General features: G+C 47.6%; 1 protein-coding gene across 1 annotated transcript; it reads left to right on the top strand.

Annotated features, from left to right (window-relative positions):
* Positions 1-14,559: 14,559 nt before the first annotated feature.
* Positions 14,560-20,384, top strand: Avpr1b (arginine vasopressin receptor 1B). The gene is made up of 2 exons (XM_013017405.1): positions 14,560-15,496; positions 20,050-20,384. The coding sequence occupies exons 1-2, from the start codon at positions 14,560-14,562 to the stop codon at positions 20,382-20,384; spliced, it is 1,272 nt and encodes a 423-aa protein (XP_012872859.1).
* The last annotated feature ends 647 nt before the right edge of the window (positions 20,385-21,031 follow it).

Genomic DNA, 21,031 nt, shown 5'->3' with positions numbered 1-21,031 from the left:
AAAAAAAAAAAAAGAGTCTCACAAACTTTCCTGCCCAAGTTGGCTTTGGACTGTGATCCTCAGTTCTCAGCCTCCTAAGTAGCTGGGATTACAGACGTGAGACATCGGCACCCAGCTCACAGGGCAGCCACTCTACTACTTTGAGCCACAGCTCTACTTCCTGTTAGAATCTCACTGATTTTTCTGCCCGGACTGGCTTTGAACCATAATAATCAGGTCTCAGTTTCCTGATTAGCTAGGATTATAGTCATGAGCTACTAGTGTCCAGCATGCATTACTTTTTTTTTTTTTGTCGGTCGTGGGGCTTGAACTCTGGGCTTGGGCGCTGTCCCTCAGCTCTTCAGCTCAAGGCAAGCGCTCTACCACTTGAGCTACAGTTCCACTTCCGGTTTTCTGGTGGTTTATTGGAGATAGGAGTCTCATGGTCTTTCCTGCCCGGGCTGGCTTTGAACCTCGATCCTCAGATCTCAGCCTCCTGAGTAGCTAGGATTACAGGTGTGAGCCACCAGCGCCCAGCTGCATTACTTTTTTTATTGAGCTCTTCTGTACCCCAAGGTTCTATATTCTTTCTTTTCCCCTTAATCCTTGTCTCATTTTTTTCCTTCCCTAAATCTTCATCGCTTTACCTATTCTGTCACCTATTTTCTCTGAGTCTCCTCTGATCTCCTGTGGGGGAAATCTTTTCATTCACTTAAAAAGTGAGTAAGGGCCTACAACAGATGAGTAAATCAAGAAAAATGTGGCATAGATACACAATGGAATTTTACTCATCCATGGAAAGAATAATTTTATGTCATTTGCAGGGAAATGGATGGACCAAGAACAAACCATGTTAGGTGAGGTAAGCCAAGCTCAGAAGCTAGATCTAAAATACAACTGGACGTGATAATCTATATAGGACTCTAGACATTTACACACACAGTCAGACTACAGAAGATTCTCTTAGGGAGGAACCCAAAAGCATAATTCCTCTGAACAGTTTAAATACTATTTATCAAAATGAATTCCAGGAAGTGGAAACAGGTTTGTTGTTGTTGCTGTTGTTGGAGGAGGTGAGTGTTTGTTTTTGCTTTTGAGTTTCTTTTTTCTTTTTAGGGGCGACAAAGTGGGGTACAGAAAGGGAGGGAGGAAGGGTGAACAGATGCAGTCATGGTTATTCTATGTACACGATGTGGAAAATGGACTATGCAGCTCGTGGGCAGGGACGACAGGGGGAAATGAGGGGAATGGGAAGGAAGGGGGAGCATTGTCCAAAACAGAAATGACTTATGAAATGGTAGCCTCTGTACAGCACCCTCATAACAATAAAATTGTAGTTTTTAAAAAAATAAATGGGCAAGGAGTGTCCCTGAGCAGCTAGGCCTCCTTCAGTGAATTCATCAAATCACGGTATCATTTCTTCTAGCCCTTTCTTCATATCTTATGCTGCAGACCTACTTGTGACCTGCACTAAGAAAAGAGATTGTTTTTAAAAACAAACACAGTTTTGTGCCTAAGTAGCCTCTTTTCTATCCCAGTACCTAGCCAAGTACTTGGCTCATAGGAGGTCCCCAATGTTTAGTATTGAGAACATAAGTTGACCCATTTTTTTTCCCAGACTAAACCTTACCCATTTCTACTCTAATTCTGCCTCCTAAGGCCTAAGACCAGGTGTGTTGAGCTACACACTCTGCTCCAAAGTCCTCCCTTAGGCAGACAGTTTCCTGAGCACTAAAGAGGACTGAGAATAGAGCCTGGTTATTTGATCCAATATACTCAGTCTAAGCTGAAGACAATTGTGTCTCTCCTTTGAGACTCTATTTCCCTGATTATAAAACAATGAACCATATCAGGGGGCCCAGTGTCTCATGCCTGTCATCCTAGGTACTCAGGAGGTTGAGATCTGAGGATTGTGGTTCAAAGTCAGCCTGGGCAGGGACATCATTAAGACTTTTGTCTCCAATTAATTCTCCCCCTTAAAGAAAGAAAGAAAAGAAGAAAGGAAGGAAGGAAGGAAGGAAGCAAACAAGCAAGCCAGAAGTGGAGCTGTGGCTCAAGTGGTAATGTGCTGGCCTTGAGCAAAAAAGCCCAGGGATCATGTCCAGACTTTGATTCCAGCTCCACTCCTGGCACAAAAACAAACAATAAAAAAAAACAAGACTATGAAACAAAGCCCACCTCCTCTTCCTGTTTAGGAGAAAGTGAGAGTACTTGGCCATGCAAGGCCTTACAAGGCACAATCATGTACTCCTCAGAAGGATTTGGTTTCAGCTCATATGCATTCTGCAATGGTTTTCCAGGTACAAAGGGTTCACAGGTACACAATAGACAGCTCCTTGCATGCTGAGGGAGCTAGCCTCTGTGTGCTCAGCACAGGCATTCCTGTTCCCACAGATTGTTCCTGCGGCTGTCCTCCCTCCCAGGTCTCTCATCACTGCTAGAACCATTTAATCTGACCCTCTGTCTGGGCAATAGATTAAAATTCCTCCCACAAAGCAAAGGGCTGCTGCAGATGGCTGTGCACCTGGGACTCACAAGTCTCTGGGCCTCAGGGCCTGGCTTTGGACTGCCCTGCTTGGCTGGCAGCCTTGAGCTCCAGCTCATCTGACAGGGAACTGCAAAGCCAGCCTCTCATTAGAACAGACTCCAGCCCATGTCCACCCAGAGAAGAGGCGCAGGTGTGTTAAACTTATGTATGTAACTTGCGGATGAGATGCAAGCCCTGCTACTGTGCCCTGTGTGACTGGTACACAGTCTCTCTTGTCTTCTCATATCTCCAAGCCATGCATAAAGTCCCTTACACAGCCCTCTAGAACTCTTCCCAGCAAGCCAGGGGAGCTTTTCTAATGAGACTCCAATAGGCAAGCCTTCCCCTCCTGCCGGTCTTTGGTGAAGAAACTGAGCCTGAATGCTTGCAATCTCTTTTCCGTGCAGCAATGTGGAAAAGCAGAATCTTTATATTCTAAATATAAAAGAGGAAGGCAAGAAACCAGGCACCAGTGGCTGGCACCTGTAATCCTAGCTACTCGGAGGTGAGAGCAGAAGATCACTGTTTGAAGCAATCCTGGGCAGAAATGTCTGAGGAGCTTCTGTCTTCAAAATAACCATCAAAATACCATGCTAGAAGCATGGTTCAAGTGGTAGAGTATCAGTCGTGAGCACACACGCTGAGCCAGTGTGAGACCCCATGTTCAAGCTCCAGAACCAAAAAAAAAAAGGAAACTAAGAAAATTACTCCATAAAAGGAAAAGATGGACTAGTGGTTAGAGAGGATAAAGGGAGGATAGATAGCAGGTACCAAAATGCAGTTTCATAGGAGGATTAAGTCTTTGTACTCCCTAAGCAAGGCAGGGTAATGGAAGCTAAAGACATTTTACTATATACTTCAAAATTAGTAGAAGATGAGGTATTAAATGTTCCCAATGCTGAGAAATAATACATGTTGGAGATGGTAGAAATATTGTTATGATTTGATTATGACATAATATATACATGCTTCAAAATATCACACTGTACCCCACATGTATGTCGTTTATTTGTCAATCGACATGTATGAGAACAAAAGCAATAGGTTTCTCTCCTTCACTAGATTGCATTGTTCTTAGAACACAACCCCAGCTCATCCTTGTGGTCAACTGTTCCTGCTCTCCCACTGTCCCCCACAGACCTGCCCACAGCACTCTGCTCTCTCCTGGGTCCTCCAGGAACATGGCTCTCTCCACAGTTCTGAGAACCATTTTCCTTCCTTAGAGTGTTTTCTGCACACACTTAGCAGAGCTGGCTTCTAATTTTTCAAATGACAGCTAAATGTCACCTTGGAGACATCCACAATGACTTCTCGGTTCAAGATAGATCCCAGTCCCCCCCCCATCTTAGCTTCCTGCTCTTTTCCCCCAGCACCTCCCCTGCTCTCCTCTCTCATTTCGAGACAGGATCACTTTGTATAGCCCAGGCTGATCTTGAACTCTCTATCCTCCTGCCTCTGCCTCCCACGCTCCAGGATTGCATGTATGTGCCTCTACATCTGGTTCCACAATTTGTAATTGCATATTAGTTGTTCTTCATTTAGCTAGTGTTACTTTTCCTTTATACAATAAACTCCTTGAAGTGGCCTCTGGCATAGTATATGGCACATAGTAGGTGATCAAAAATGCATGTTCAGACTTGGAGCCTGGCTCAAGCTGTAGAGCACCTGCTTAGCAAGTATGAGGCCTTGAGTTCACACCCTAGCACTGACAAAAAAAAAAAAAAAAGTTGAATGTCAAGTGATTGAATGCCAGGAAATGAATTCAAGTCATCTTCTGAATGTGGACATAGACGCACATTTCACTTAAAAATGTTTTCTGTCTTTTCTTTTTTTGGTACTGGGGATCAAACCCAGGACATCGCACTGGCTAGGCAAGCGCTTTGCCCCTGGGCTACACTCCAGCCCATAAGCACATTTTAAAGAAGTGATCTCAAGCCTGCTTGCACATTAAAAACACCTGGGGAGACTTACACTCCCCCGAAGCAATAAAATCAGAACCTCGCAGTAGGACTGAGCTCTGCTACGAAAATTAAATAATAAATAAATAAATCTGCAGAGGCTTCCACTGTGTGGTTGAAGAACCCAGGGTTTTAGAGCAGCAGTGCTGCAAAGGAGCCCCAAGCCCAGCAGAATCAGCCTCCCATGCGGATCTACAACGTGGAACTACTGAGTCAGAAACTGTAACTGGGGGGGGGGTGGAGATCCAGCAATCCGCTCAGTACTCAAGCCTCTAGGGGTCCTGGTACAGGCTGATGTTGGGGGACCACCAAGTGTGCTGTCCCCCCTCTTCCCCTGCTCACCTTTGGTTGGCATCAACAACAGGAAAATAAGATACTCTGTTTGGAGGATGTCCATTGTGGGGAACTGCCTGGTTTTACTGGAAGTCTCCCATCCCAGAAGATCCCTCAATCCCCAGCAACCAGCACAGTTGTCCCCCCACCTCCCACTCTTTAGAACCCTTCCACCTCAAATACCAGATCCACCAGATGAGTGGAATAAAATGTGCCAAGTGCATTAGCAGGTTTTAAAATGTTCATTGGATCCAGTGTCCCCAGGATGGCCACCCTAAGTCCTGGAGCACTGATGTGTGCCCATCAGATACATCTGCCTGGTCACCATGGCTCCCACTTCTGATACGGGCAAAAAGCAAACATGTCAGGCCTGCTCAGGCTCACCTGGGATAGTACCTCTAGCCTAATGTGGAGTTCGGGGTTGTTTTTTCAAAGGAAGACACCACAGCAGTTAAAGAGCCAGCTCTGAGACTCCAGTGTTACCACCGTACTGGGTATATAACTGGCTTGGAAGAAAGAGAAATTAGAACTTATCATCCAGGTCTTCCACAGACACCAAAAGTGATGACATCATTCACAAGTAGCAGAGGCTCCTCTGAGTGCAGTAGGGACTTCCAGCTCCAGTTTTTCCTCTTCATCATGTGTTTACTTTCAATTTTTCCAGTTAGCTGGGCATGAATGTTATAAGAAGGCCCAGAAATTCAGCTTCAGAGAGAAAAAACAAAACAACACAAACCCCCAATTTTATACACCTGAATTGTCAGGTGGATATGCCAGGTTTGTTCTAGCTGATGAATGAATTTAAAACACAAATGTCCAAAGAAGTCAGAGACCCAAAGTTCATGTCAAGATTGAGTTTCAGTTGTCTGATGGCCAGAGTTGAGCTTATTTGAAGGTGGTTTAATGACCAAGAGAAATGGCACCCTGCTTATTTCTTTGTTTCCAGATCCTGGCTGAAATTGCTTAAATGCTTCAGTATGTACAACCTGGCCCTTACTGTGCTTGAGGCAAGGAAATATGGGATGATTCTACTGGGCCCAGGCCAGTGCTGCTGGAGAATCCTGACTGTCAGACAGAGTCAACATTTATCACGTGACTACCAGGGCCTTGAGGAGGGTTGCAGACCCCAGGTGTGGTAGAACTCTCTGGAACTCTATCAGGAACCCACAGCAAACACAAACACTTCCATCTGACAGGAACGAGATCACCTGTCTAGCAGTGTGCAGATGTAGAATTGGAACCTGATTTCTTCAAGTTCAATGCCAATTCACAGACCTTCAATGCCAGAAATCAAGTCCTCTACTAGTTCTTCATGATTATAACAACCACCAGTATATCCATTACCTCTGCCCTTTCGTGGTAATGTTTTTCCTGGGGTTGGGGTCCTGGATTGTTCCTCTCTTCCTGGTCGATGCTGTTTTATCTCTAACCCTTAGTTCACGACCATGACTCCTTCATTAGAAACCCCTTAGCTAAACCTTAGCAAAATACTCTCTTCCAGATGTCTATTTCTCCCTGACCCCTTCTAGTACATTCCTTTGAGATGTAGATCTCCACTGCCTGGAAGCCAATACTGTGTACGGTTACCATCTTTGTTTTGAGTGATTCTGAGAGGGCTTCCTCAGTCTGGTGCGCAGTCTTCCCAACCTCCTTGTCTTCAGGTGTCTCCCACTATATCACGTACTTCCTTTTTTTTTTGTCGGTCATGAGAGCTGAACTCTGGGCCTGGGCGCTGTCTCTGAGCTCTTCAGCTCAAGGCTAGAGCTCTACCACTTGAGCCACAGCGCCACTTCTGGCTTTGTTCCGCTTATGTGGTACTGAGGAATCGAACCCAGTGCTTCATGCATGCAAGGCAAGCTTTCTACCACTGAGCCACCTTCCCAGCCCCACCACATCCTTCTTATCAAGGCCATATTCTTCTGTTTTCAGCAAAAAAGAGGCAGGGAAGAAGCTACTGTTACAGACATAATATTCAATGTGCATAAGTGAAACAGAACCAGATAACTTGAGGGCATGGGTGGGGTTGGGACAGATGGGAGCAAATGATGGGCAGGATGACTCTGATTATACTCATGAACTGACATGTTGAATTGAAACTTCTTTATACACCTGCTAAAAGATAATGATGTTGATGATGATGATGATGATGATGATACTATGATTCCATTTGTAGTCTGATCAACACCACCACTATCTTCTGGGGGTATGTGTTTGCAGTAAAAAGGCAGAATCAGTCCTCCAAATCACAGTTGTTGGGGGGTAAATCCTGGGAGTAAAATTTTGTATATTCCCACTGAAGCTTGGCAATCACAGAAGAAATACAAACATGTCTAGTTTATGTCTATGGGAAACTTGTGATATAGGTAAGGAAGACTTTTTTAAGGCAGGAAGGTGATGTAATGGCTGTGTGTCTTAGATTATTCTGGAGGTGAAACAGACTGGAGAAAGAAGGAGAAAACAGAGATATCCAGAGGTGTTGACACTAAGCCCAGCTTCGGTGGGAAGATACATCTTCAGTGGGAAGATACCTCATTGTTCTCCTCCATCTGTCCCAACCCACCATCTCCTCAAGTCACCTGCTTCCATTTCACTCATGCGCATTATATCTGTATCTTTCCAGTGTCATACGGACCTTATAATTGGAGAAAAGTTGAATTGTTCTTTAGCTCATTCACCTATATTTTGTCTTGTCTGGAAAGATTTCCTTTCCCTGTTTTCTTCCTCTCAGCATCTGGTGGAGTGTCAGTTAATTTCATGCTACTGTGGTTTGAAAAAGCACAAAAGTAGAGGAGAAAAGAGGAAAGAGCTTGTAAATGGATGTCACTGCACTCTTGAGAATTAGCAAGGCGAGACTGAGATGTCCGTGGAGTCTGACTATTATCAAGATGCTTAGACTGCTGAAGGAAAGCCATTTCTGCCTCTGCCTATGTATGCCATCATTTACCACTCCAGAGCAGAATGCCAAAAGATGATACAGCCCAAGGAAATGTATTTTAGCTCCCAATTTCCCATGCAATGCTCATTTGCTAAAGAATAACAAAGGGACCCAGAGCTAGAAAGAGCAGCCGAAAAATACTGAGTGTTCCAGGATAATATGATGTGTATTTCATCAAGCACTCACTATGTACCAAGCCCCATGAGGGAGCACACACACACACAGCCTCTAAGTTTCACAGTGACCTGCGAGCAGGTATTAAGTGTCCCGAATTTGTAGGTGAGGAAGCTGCTTGCCTATTTTCCATGACAACACAATGAGTCAGGTAGGGAACATGGGGAAGAGAAGAGAGCAATGAAAAGAGAGCCATGTACTCCAGAAGCCAGCAGGATGTAAGCTGGAGAGGGAAAGGGCCTAGAGGACAGGAAACACCCAGGCAGAAGCCTCTTCCTCGAGGTGTGGGAAATGATCTTCCTAGACCCATGTGCTCTTGGGAGACTTGTTTCTCACATAAGAATAAATATCTCCTATCAAACCTTGAAGGGCTTGGGGGCTTTGGAATCTATTCATTTCATAATGAGCCAAAGATGAGATATTAGAAGTTATGGGCATATTTCTTGGGCTCTAATTCCATTGAATCAATCAATACATCTTTTACTTATTATAATATATGATGTATATGATATATTGTATATGTAATATATACATAATGTCATTTATATCTGTGGCTTCTGGGGCAACACATGTGGTACACACGGGGCTGCTTTGAGTCTGCTGTACACACAGGGACTTTCACTCCTCCCTGCCTTGTTGAGATCTATTCCCCCTTGGGATGCTGCCTGGGAGGCCCCAGGAAGACCATGAACCCTCAAAATAACAGGGACTGAACCTGGGGGAACTGTTCTCACTGGACCCAAACATTATTGCTCCAGGAAACCTTGAAGCCAACATAGCTTCCAGCCGGCCAGGCCTTTTACCCCCAGCCCCAAATGTGCAATAGTAACTCAGCTGAGTCCTGTGAATGCACACACACACACACACACACACACACACACACACACACACACACACACATTTTTTTTTAGCAGCGTTGTTAGCATAGAGTCTGTATTTTCTCAATTCCAGATGGCTCAAAGTTTACAAGAGGACTATTAAAAATGGAGTCTCACAGGCCTGGGGCAGATAGCTGGTATTTATGGAAGACACTATCTATCACTGGCACTCTCCAGCAGACGTCACATATATAATTTGCTTAGGGAGGCAAAGGACATTGAGGATGATGAAATGCCCCAAGACCAAGTGTGCCTCCACTTGGAGGCCGAAGACAGACTTTACTGCTGTTTAGGGCTATGGAGATAAAAAGCCTTGAAGGGTGGTAGGATTCATATAAACCAAGGGCAGCTGGTGAGGGGCAGCAAGGTGAGAGACACAGAGATGTGGATGGGAGGGATTCTGGGAGACCAGACAGAAGGTCAGTGTGAAGAGGCCAGGAAGCCATGATGATCACAGGGAGCAGCATTTAGCATCAACAGTTGGTCAGTAGAACAAAAGGGGTCAAGGACTAAGCGGACCAGCTAGGGCCCCAGCCTGAGCCCTGCTCACATATTCTGTGAGGTCCCCGAGCGCCAGTGACCTGTTCTGCCAAAGCTCCTTCTGCATTTGGAAAGTTGTTCCTTCAGCTCTGCCTCAGCATGGACAGAAATTGAGGACATGGCCTTTCCCCCCCCCCGTCCCTCCCCCTTCTCTCCATGTGTTTATGAGAGGCAGGAATGGGGGGAGGCTAGGGGTGGCCAGGGCAGGCTGTACATCAAAGGGCCATTAGAGCGCATTGCTAAAATTAGACTTCTCCGTTCTTAAAAAGCCCAGGTGCCATTTCTGCTGACTTGGCACCAGCTTGCAGCCACAACCCTCACCCTCTCCCTCCGCCCTCCCTCTCTCTCCTCCCCACCATGTCCTTTCTCCCCTGCCTCTTTTCCTCTTCCTTCTTCCTTTCTTCCCCTCCTCCTGCCTCTCCTCCTCTCTCCTTCTTTCCCCTCTCCCTCCTCCCCTTCTCTGTCCTCCCCCTCTGACTCTCCCCACCCCTTTTTCCCTCTTTCCAATTTTCACTGCTCCAAACTCACCTATTGATGTCGAGTGCTTTAACCATCTGTTCCCTGCTCCCTTGCAGACCAAGCCATCAGGTGCTCACCTCTGTCTCCTAGCAGTCTGTTAGGTCTTCTTCTAAGCAAAAGCAATTGCTTCACCCAGAGGAAGGGCTAATTTTATGACCCCACTTGCTGGGCCTTCCCTTTGCCCCCAAGGCAGCTCCTGAAGCGCCTTAGGGAAGTCCCCCGCTCACTTAGGGAGCCAGTGGGCTGGGTACTCTGGGAGAGCCTGTCCACATTTAAGTTCTGGAGGACTGGAAAGGACCCCAGCAGGGACTTGAGGGTGAGAAGAAGATGCCTGCTTCTCATGCACTCATGACTTCTCAGCATGGTTTTCTTGATGGAGACCCCAAAGCATGCTGTCTTTATGGAGATCTTTATGTCCCTTGTGACCTTGCCCTAGAAATTAGCTTCTTTGGACTTCTGTGTCCTTCACTTTGGGACTGAAATAGCCACTTGGAAAGACTATGATGAGAATTAAATGAGATAATGAATGTTCAAACTACCTTTTCAACTCCAAAAAGTTATACAAATAGAAGATATTAATGTTGTTTATTTATTTTTTATTGTTTTGGCCAGTCTTGGGACTTGAATTCAGGACCTGGGCACTTTCTCTGAGCTTCTTTTGCTTGAGGCTAGCACTCTACCATTTAAGCCACAGTACCAATTTACAGTGCTACTTCCAGCTTTTTCTTGGAGACAAGAGCCTCACAGGCTTTCCTGCAAGGGCTGGCTTCATACCACGATCCTCAGATCTTAGCCTCCTGAGTGGCTAGTGTTATAGGCATGAGCCCCCAGTCCTTGGCACAGAGTACTTTTTTGTGTGTTTGTGGGCTGTGGGGCTTGAACTCAGGGCTTAGGTGCTATCCCTGAGCTTTTTTATGCTCAAGGTTAGTGCTTTACCACTTTGAGCCACAGCTTCACTAAGTAGAGATTTTTTTGAAGTTAAAACCAGTTAGAATGGCCCTCCAACCTACTCTCCTGTTTATCTCTTTGTTCTCTAGTCTCAGGATTCAACTAAGCTAACAGAAGATGGTGGCAGTCTAAGGGTTGCTCTTGGCTATAAAAGATGCATTAGTCCCTGTAATGGCCCATCTTCCCAGACCACTTCCTCCATCAGGACATTTATGGACAGGTGCATCAGGTGTGCCCTTAGAAGGCAGGAGGGTTGGCACCTGGTAGGTGACAGCTTCAGAGAAGGGGCCAGGCATCTGTGCAATGTCAACTCTGCAAAGCAACTCACCATTGGAGATGGATGTACTTCCCTAACCATGAAAAGGCCCCAGCACCTGGGTACCCAGAGGCTGTGGAGACGGGGAAGGGCCTTCCACCCTGGTCATGGAGTGGCCCAGGAGGGACACCTTTTGGCTCTCCTTTGGCCAATAGTAATCCAGGCAAGATTTTGAGCTTAACCACTGTAGCAAAAATAGGAATATATTAAGGAATGAAATATTGACATGCATCCTGGGAAACAGATGCAATTCTCAAAATACAGATTGCAGGAAATTCTACAGGATAAAATAATTCGATTTCCTCAATAACAACATTGCAAGCCCCTCTGTTGGCTTGTTTGTCTCTCTCTCCTCTTTCTTCTCTCTCTCTCTCCCTCTCTCTCTCTCTCTCTCTCACACACACACACACACATACACACACACACATACTCACACTCATGTACACACAGACTCACATTCTTTGTTCTGTTTCTCTGGAGAACCCTGATTAATACAGAGCTGGTAACACGCTACTGTTGTATTTAGGAGTTCTTTTCCTTTAGGATAAATATACAACATACTTACAAATGAACTGATCTGACATGATATATGACATTACTTCACAATGAGCTTGGGGTGGAGGGGGTTGAAGACCTAGGTGAACAGGATTGGCCCTATGTGGATAACTGTGAAGGTTGTTGATGGAAACAGTGTTTCCTTAGGCTTTTCCCTCTGTTCTCTCTCTTTTTTTTGTAAGTGATTAAATTTTTATTTGGGAGAAAACTATTAGCTTTGTCTAGGGGGCTGGGAATGAAGGAAGTGGGGGATTCCTTTTACTCTTAATAGCCACAGTCGAATCAACCTATTACACGTAAAAATGGTCTATTTTTAATTTTACAAGTTCTGAGGACCTACCATAAACATATGTATAATGTTGAGCGCTTAGATGCAGTCTCATTAGAGCTGGAAACACCATAATTCCTGCTCTTCAACCCTGCACTGGAGTCTTCATGATAAGACAAACAAAAGAAATCAGAGCTACACAGACTGAGAATAAATAACCCCCCAAACTATCATTCTCTGCAGACAAAATTGCATGCCTAGATTATCCAAAATCATTTACCAACAGCAGAACAGATTTTGGGGCTTCATCTTAACATGTCTATTTCCATATACAATGTAAAGCATCTATTTTACTCATAAACATATATAACTATTATATATAAAAATAAAAATATATACCCACATAATAATAAATAGTGGGAAATACTGGGAATAAAGTCTACAAATAGAGTTCTGGATAACTGAAATGTATTATAATCACATGCTTGAATACTATGCCACAGTTACAATGAATGAATTAGATCTATTTTATGTATCACCACAGGCAGCTTAAAAAAATAATAATGAAGAACTTAGAAAGAAAGTTCCATAATCATATTTATATAATATTTAAAAATTATATATATAATTTATAACATATGTAAATTAAAATGTTAGAATTAAATAATGTATGTTATATATAACATGATACGTTATAATTAATATAATATGAACAATTTATATAATATTTAAAAGTTGTATATGTGTATAGTTTGAAATGACTATAAAAATGGTTGAATGGAGGTGGTTGTGGTGGCACAAGCCTGTAATCTCAGCAGTTGGGAGGCTGAAGCAGGAGGACTTTGAGTGTGATGTCTGCATGGGCTACACAGCAAGACCCTGTCAGGAAAGGGAAAGAGGAGGCAGGAGATAGGAGGGGAGGGGAGAGGAGGGAAGATAACAAAGAAAAAGTGATTTGGAGCAAGAAAATGGAGGTAAACCGCCACCCTTTAAGAAGTCCTGAGGTGAAGGGGGTGGGGTTGACTGGCTGCAGGTGGGGTTTTGGTGTCAGGGAGGGACAAATTTTTCTTCTTCTTCTTCTCATCCATAGAGTCTTATGATTGTTGTTGACCAGGTGACAGGCCTGAGTTGTGTCATTAATGAGCAATGTTTACGTATAGGTAATCTGCTGGAGAGACTGAAAGTAACTGCCCCTTAGATGCGAAATCCTGGAGAAAGTAAAAGCTTGGGCTGCAGAGCACAAAAGAAGAGGTTGTAAGCTATATAGGAGGTAGAACCTTCCAGAAATGATGCTAATAGGATCTGTGAGTGGGGGGGGGTTGCAAAGGGGATCGAATGGAGTTTGATGAATGGCCAGACTAAAGGGTCTACAGTAATGGGACTCTGGGAGACACTAGCACCTCCCTATTGTCACTCCTAAGGACTGTTCTAAGCCCACCGAGGGTATGTGAATTCAACCCTGCCACAGCCACAGCCACCTTCCCCACCAGCTGAGCCTCCCATGGTGCCTGTCACACTTGATGGTCAAGTTGAAGGTGGCTTGGCAGGTGCCACTGCTGGAAGGGCGCCCTGGCTCCCTCTGGGCCTGCCTCTGCACTTGACAGTTGGGAATCTTCTAGAAGTTACATACCCTCTTCATGGCTGGATGGTTGCTAACTGAGGTCAGGATTTCATGACAGATACTCAGGTCAGGTTGGAGCACAGCAGAGATCCCAAGTCTAGCTCCTCCCACCCCCCTCATCCCCCTCCAACAGCGTCCCCCTGTTTTCTTCCTTTCCTGAAGCTCCAAGTCCCTCAGCTGTCCAGTAGGCAGTGGGACTCCGCCTGGGGTCACTGCTCAGCTCACCTGGACCCCCCTGAAGATTTGGGAATCCTCTAAGCCTACGTGGGAGCCCTGCAGGGGTGGGGGAGGGAGGGAGGAGGAGGGCAGAGCCCCTAAATGTCCCCGTGGAGGTAGGAAGAGGGAATACATGATTCACTTCACCCCCCCCCCCGAGTGCACCTGCGTGGAGACTCCAGCCTTCAGGCAGAGAAGATGGGTCCCCTCTGCAGCGTGCTGCCGGGGCTCCATGTGGACTTGTTCTGTCCTTGGCTTGTCCCTGTGTCACCCCCATGATTCCTCCTCCCTGTCTGCGCCTCTCCCTCCCCCAGCCAGCCTCCCGCCCTCTTGCCTGGTAGTGCCCCGCCCTCCTCTGCAAGAGCCAACCCAGGCCTGGCCCCCTGGCCACCGCCAGCCCATAAAACGCCCCTGCTGCCTCCCTGCCGCCAGGAAGGGGTGATCGGTGGCCTCAGACTCCCGCTTCAAGCCTGCGGTCCAGCATCTGCTCTCCACTTCCATGGGAGTTTGGAGGAAGTGAACTTGGGGAAGTGGCAGTTGCATCGTCCCCCCTGAGTTCTTCCCATCTGGATGCCCTGTGTCCCGTCCTTCTTGCCCCGCCCCCCCCCCCGTGGGATCTGTGCGATCAGGGATCTCAGCTTCGTGTTATACTCTTCTCATTCTCCCTCCTCCTCCCCATCTCTGTGCTCTGAACTATTCCCACCTTTCCTTCTCCCCATCTTGAATCCTCCTTTCCCTCCCCTTCATTCTACCCTTGTGTCCACATTCTCCATCCCTCCTTCCTCCTGGACCATGGGCTCTGAGCCTTCCTGGGCTGCCAACCCCACCCCCAGGGGCACACTGTCTGTCCCCAATGCCACCACCCCCTGGCTGGGCCGGGATGAGGAACTAGCCAAGGTAGAGATTGGCATTCTGGCTACTGTCCTGGTGCTGGCCACTGGAGGCAACTTGGTGGTGCTACTGACCCTGGGCCTGCCCAGCCGCAAGCGATCTCGCATGCACCTGTTCGTGCTGCACCTGGCCCTGACCGACCTGGGCGTGGCACTCTTCCAGGTGCTGCCGCAGCTGCTCTGGGATATCACCTACCGCTTCCAGGGTCCTGACCTGCTCTGCCGGGCTGTCAAGTACCTGCAGGTGCTCAGCATGTTCGCCTCCACCTATATGCTGTTGGCCATGACTCTGGACCGGTACCTGGCCGTCTGTCACCCCCTGCGCAGCCTCCAGCAGCCCAGCCAGTCTACCTACCCACTTATCGCTGCGCCCTGGCTGCTGGCGGCCATCCTCAGCCTTCCTCAAGTCTTCATTTTTTCTTTGCGAGAGGTGATCCAGGGCACAGGGGTGCTGGACTGCTGGGCACACTTCCACTCCCCCTGGGGGCCACGAGCCTACATCACCTGGACCACACTGGCCATCTTCGTCCTGCCTGTGGCCATGCTCACAGCCTGCTACAGCCTCATCTGCCAGGAGATCTGTAAGAACCTCAAAGTGAAGACACAGGCTGGAAGGGAGGAAGCGGGAGGCTGGAGGACATGGAATAAACCCTTCCCCTCCTCCCCCGCTGCCTGTCGGGGGCTGCCATCCCGGGTCAGCAGCATCAGCACCATCTCTCGGGCCAAGATCCGAACTGTGAAGATGACATTTGTCATCGTGCTGGCCTACATCGCCTGCTGGGCACCCTTCTTCAGCGTCCAGATGTGGTCTGTGTGGGATGAGAATGCACCTGATGAAGGCAAGTGTGTGGTCTGCGGGGAACTGGGAGGGCCAGGGAAGGGATGGAGGATGGGCCGGCCATGGGACAGGTCACTGTGCCTACCAGGTTGGTCAGGTGACAAATGAGTGAAGCAATTAAGAAAGCAGGTGCAGCTGGGCGCCCATGATTCACACCTGTAATCCTAGCTACTCAGGAGGCTGAGATCTGAGGATGGCGCAGTTCAAAGCCAGCTGGGGCAGGAAAGTCCATGAGACTCTTATCTGCAATTAACCACCAGAAAACCAGAAGTGGCGCTGTGGTTCAAGTGGTAGAGAGCTTGCTTTGAGCTGAAGAATTGAGGGATAGTGCCCAGGTCCAGAGTTCAAGTCCCATGACTGACAAAAGAAAAAAAAAAAGAAAGAAAAGAGAAGAAAAAAAAAAACAAAAACAAAAACAGGTACTTATTTGTTTTAGTCCATTTTCTGTTGCTGTAACTAAATACCAGAGGCTGAGCAATGTATAAAGAAAAGAAATTTATTTCTTACTGTTCTTGAGGCTGTAGAGTCTAAGGTCAGGGGGCTGCATTCTTGCTGGCAGGGACTCCTGAAGAGACCCAAGGTGGTACAGGGAAGTGCTGAGGATTGAACCCAGGGCCTCCAGCTTTCTAAGCAAGTGTTCTGCCACTTGAGCTATTTAGCCTTTTTGTTTTTATTTTGTTTGAAATGGGGTCTCACTAATTTACCTAGGGTGGCTTTGAACTCTTTAGCCTCCTCCTTTTGCCTTCTAAGTAGCTCATCCTGCAAGCATGTACTTGGACACTTGGCAACAGGGCCATGCTTATGATAAATCTACTGCTTTATTAACCACGATCATGATTAGATGACTCTGTTCATGAAGGCAGAGCTCCTATGACACCGTCACCTCCCCAAAATCTTCTTGCAAGAGTCTTTACCATAGGACTTGGGGAGTTACATTTCCAACATGTGAGTTTGGGAGCTGGGCGGGGCGGGGGTGGGGGGCAGGGAATAACACCAGAACTATGGTACTGTCTCATGTGAAGGGACAATGCTGCCCCCTCAGCTTACCCAGGCAGTGTAAATACTTTTTGTGTGAAATTTCTGGAATTTTAAAGTTTGGTAACTAGTTTAACAATTTGAAAATACTATGCAATGCCAATGAAATGCAACTTTTGGCAGACATGCCCAACCGCCTTCCAGTTTGCTAGATGGGCTTTGAACTTTCACAAGAGATTTTTCAAATTCTCATGGCCCAGGAATGTCTGTCTTGGCACGCCTCCCTCCTGTATCTGGATGTGACTTTGAGCTCCCCTTAATAACCACTTCTAATTCATTAGGACAACACCAGACCACAGGCTCAGCCTCTTCACTGAGCCAGGGAGAAGCCCTGATTGGCCCAAGACCACTCAGCACCCAGGTCTCCTGCCTCCTTTTCCTTCCACAACCTCATGTTCTGCCCACAAACCTGGTTCTAAACATGGATGCCAAAGGAGAGAGGCCATCCTCCTACAGTATGAGACAGAACGGAGTACTATACTACTTGAGGTATTCCTCTAGTCCCTCTCCAGTTCTGGTTGTTTTTGAGATAGGGTCTCACTTCCCGCCTGGAAACGTCCTGGTCTATGATCCTCCTTTTTAGACTTCCTACCATCACTGGGATGATAGGTGCATATAACACTATGACTCAGGTTTTCCTGTTGAGATATGGTTCTCAAAAACTTGTGACTTGGCCGGGCGCTGGTGGCTCACGCCTGTAATCCTAGCTACTCAGAAGGCTGAGATCTGAGGATCGCGGTTCAAAGCCAGCCCGGGCAGGAGAGACCGTGAGACTCCTATCTCCAATAAACCACCAGAAAACCGGAAGTGGCGCTGTAGCTCAAGTGGTAGAGCGCTTGCCTTGAGCTGAAGAGCTGAGGGACAGCGCCCAGGCCCAGAGTTCAAGCCCCACAACTGACAAAAAAACAAAAACTTGTGACTTGGGCTGGCCTTGAACTGAAACCTTTCTGATCTCTGCCTCCCAAGTAGCTAAGATTATAGGCATGAAACACTGGTGTCCAGTTCCAGCCCTTGTTTTTCTAAGATAGTCCCACTATGCAACTCAGGCTGGCTTTGAACTCATAATCCTGCCTCTACCTCCCAAATGTTGGGACTTCAGGCAGGTGCCCATATCTGGTCTTGTCTCTCCTGAACCACCACTTTTATATCAGTCTAGACATGAAACTATTTGCAAAGTATCCTTTAAGAAAAAAAAATATTAGCAGGGGTGGAGGAGGGGAGGAGAGGGAAGGGATTGTGGGAGAACAAGGCAGGCAGTAACAATGCTTGACAAGAAATGTACTCATTGCATTACTCTTGTAACTGTAGCCCCTCTATGCAGCATCATTAAAATAAAATAAAAAATAAAAAACTACTTTATAAGTAATGAGTATATTAAAGCCAGAATACTAGCAGGGACCAGCAGAAGGAGGGGCTTCTGAGTGTTGAGCCCATTGAGTCCTCACACTGCTAGTCAGTACATCAGAGTCCTTGGACCTCAGAGAGCTAAAATAAATAGCTGTTCTAAAAGGCTAGGCTGGGAGGATCCGGAGCTGGGATTGAATCAGGGTTTTTATAGGCCAGCCTGTCTCTATACCATGAACTTACCCAGCAGTCAGCTTACCCAAGGGTACCAGAAATGAGGTGGCCATTTGCCCTTGACTGAGGAGTCAGCTAGAAGATTGGGAAGTTGTCGATCATCCAGTGCAGCCCTCCCTGCTCGCCTGTACTGCCCACCATCATCACAGCCAGGCCCTGACACCTTGTCCATGCAGAGTGATTAACGCTGAACAAGGTCTTCTCTGAGTGTGGCCTGAAGGGGCCAAGGTGGATCTTGCAAAGTGCTCTCTTGGTAAAGTAAAAACCCTGTGGGCTGAGATTCACCACCTTAAACTCTTCTTTGCAGTAGACCCTACCATAGCTGGCATGATACCATAGCTGGGTATGATAGGTGCATGTCAGCATGTCCAGCTTTTTCTTTTGAGATGAAGGGGGTCTCAGAAGCATACTGGCTTCTTGGCCAGCTCCTGGCCTCTTGACATCCCAGCTCTGAGTCTGGGTGTGGTGGATCTAAACCTCAAGGTAGATTCTGGAGTTTTCTGGAGACACATCCCCTGCCCCTATACCTAGACCTGGTTCAGTTGGGCTGAGCCATACCAATGTGTCCATGCAGCCCAGATGGCATCTGCTTCCCCTTCCATGCCCTGTGCCTCCTCTCAGCTACTCTTCCGCCATGTCTTCTCTAGTCTTGGGCCACCAGTGGCTACACTTTGGCTGGGCCCATAGAGACCTGGTGATAGAAGGTTGCTCAGGGGCTGAAGACTAGGTGGATAACACCAGCTGTGAGGTTGGCAGTTGAGATTCTGGTGGAGTGGGTGGCCGGTTTCAAGCAGCAGATCTTGTTTACTGGCCTATGAAATTTGAGAAATTTCCCAAATGCTTCCCTCTGGTTCTGCCATTGCTTTCCATCTCCACCGAAGAGCAAGCTAACTCCAGAAGCCAGAGCTCTAACCATGGTGGGTCCAAGCAGGACTCCTTTGGGCAAGAATAGTTCCATTTATCTTCTCAAAGAAGATTGTTCTGGAAGGAATCTGATCAGATTTTTGTCCCCTCCCATTTTCACTGCCCAGGAGAGAAGTTCATTGTTCCCTGTAAGAGAGATGCTGTGAGAACAGCAGCAAGCACTGGTCTGGAATGGACCATGGACACATGGACGCCCCATGGCCTGCACCTACACACTGTCCCTGCTCTGCTCTGGGGCATGGTGACAGAGGGGTCTGCAGGACAGCCATGCTCCACCCAGTGCCTCCGCTCAGTCCCCCGCATAGGCCCAGTGCCCACATGTGTTCAATGATTGGACAAAGGACAACCTTCTCCTATAATTCCTAAGTAGTTGGAGTTACAGGCATGAGCCACTGTGCCTACCCCCACCTTGACAATATTTACATTTTTCAAGTCAACTTGAAGCAAATCTTAGCTCCTATTCTCACTCTATAGTTATAGAACAAACAAAGACATGAAGGGGTGACACAAGTGGTAGAACACCTGACTTGCAAGTGTAAGAGCCTGAGTTCAAATCCCACAAAACAGTGAGATAAGACTCTGGATTCCAGAGTCCCAGGTTCACGTCCCCACTGTGTGCATTTTTCAGGCATAGAACCCTTAAGGAACCTCTCCTCAGTTTCCTCATTTGTTCAGTGGCCCCCCTGGAATCTCTCCCCAGTCCCTACTAGCTGTCAATCAGAATGATTTTGCTGACTGCTGGTGGCTCTCGCCTATAATCCTAGCTACTTAGGAGGCTGAGATCTGAGGATTGAAGCTGGAAGCCAGCCAGGCAGAAATGTCTGTGAGACTCTTATCTCCAATTAACCACCAAAAAGCTGGAAGTAGAGCTGTGGCTCAAGTGGTAGAGTGCTAGCCTTGAGTAAAGAAGCTGAGATACTGCCTAGGCCCTGAGTTCAAACCTCAGGAATGGTGTGCACACACACACACACATACACACACACACACACAATCTCTTCTGTGCTTCTCTCTCAGCAGATTCCACCAACGTGGCCTTCACCATCTCCATGCTCCTGGGCAACCTCAGCAGCTGCTGCAACCCCTGGATCTACATGGGCTTCAACAGCCACCTGCTGCCACCGCCCCTGCGCTGCCTGCCCTGCTGCAGGCCTCTCCAGCCCCGGCTGCGCAGGCAGCTCTCCAACGGCAGCCTGTGCACCCGCCACACCACGCTGCTCACGCGCTCCAGCTGTCCGCCCACCCTCAACCTCAGCCTCAGCCTCAGCCTGGGCGGGCGGCCCGGGCCTGCAGAGTCGCTGAAGGACTTGGAGCAGGGGCATGGGGAGGCCACTGCAGAGACGGGCATCTTTTAGAGACGCCCTCCTGGAGGGGGCTCTGGGCATAGAGACTGGGAGGGTCAGAGCCGGTGCCAGCGTCAGCCTCGCAGCTGCCCTGCTGTGACGATTGCTGTCTCTGGCTCCAATCTCAGACACTGGGACTCAGGAGACCAAATGCTGGCCTCCCTGGTCTGGTGATATTCGCAGAGTGCCCATGAACAAGCCTGGTGGTGGAGCTGGTGGTCCAGGACCAGGTCAGGATGGCACCACTGGAGGCTCCCAGGTGCCCAGAAATCAGTGCTTTGTCTACCTGTCTTCTTCCTCCTCTTCCTCCTCCCCCTCTCGCTTCTTCCCCCTTCTTCCTCCTCCTTCTTCCCTTCCCCTTCTTCCCTTCCCCTCCCCCTCTTTCTCTTCCCCCTTCCTCTCTTCTTCCTCCTCCTCCTCTTCATCTTCATCTTTGTCTTTGTCTTCTGTACTGCTGCAGCTTGAACTCAGGGCATGGGCACTGTCCCTGAGCCTTTTCTGCTCAAGGCATTTCCACCTCTACTTGAGGCACACCTTCACTTCCTGCTTTTTACTGGTTAGTTGGAGATAGATACAGGCTCACAGACTTGTCTGCTTAGGCTGACTTTGAACTGTGGATCCTCAGATCTCCTCTTCCTGAGTAGCTAAGATTACAAGCC

The sequence above is a fragment of the Dipodomys ordii genome, unplaced genomic scaffold (genome assembly GCF_000151885.1).
Source record: "Dipodomys ordii isolate 6190 unplaced genomic scaffold, Dord_2.0 Scaffold35, whole genome shotgun sequence".
NCBI lineage: Eukaryota > Metazoa > Chordata > Mammalia > Rodentia > Heteromyidae > Dipodomys > Dipodomys ordii.
This window is presented reverse-complemented; position numbering and strand designations above follow the sequence as displayed.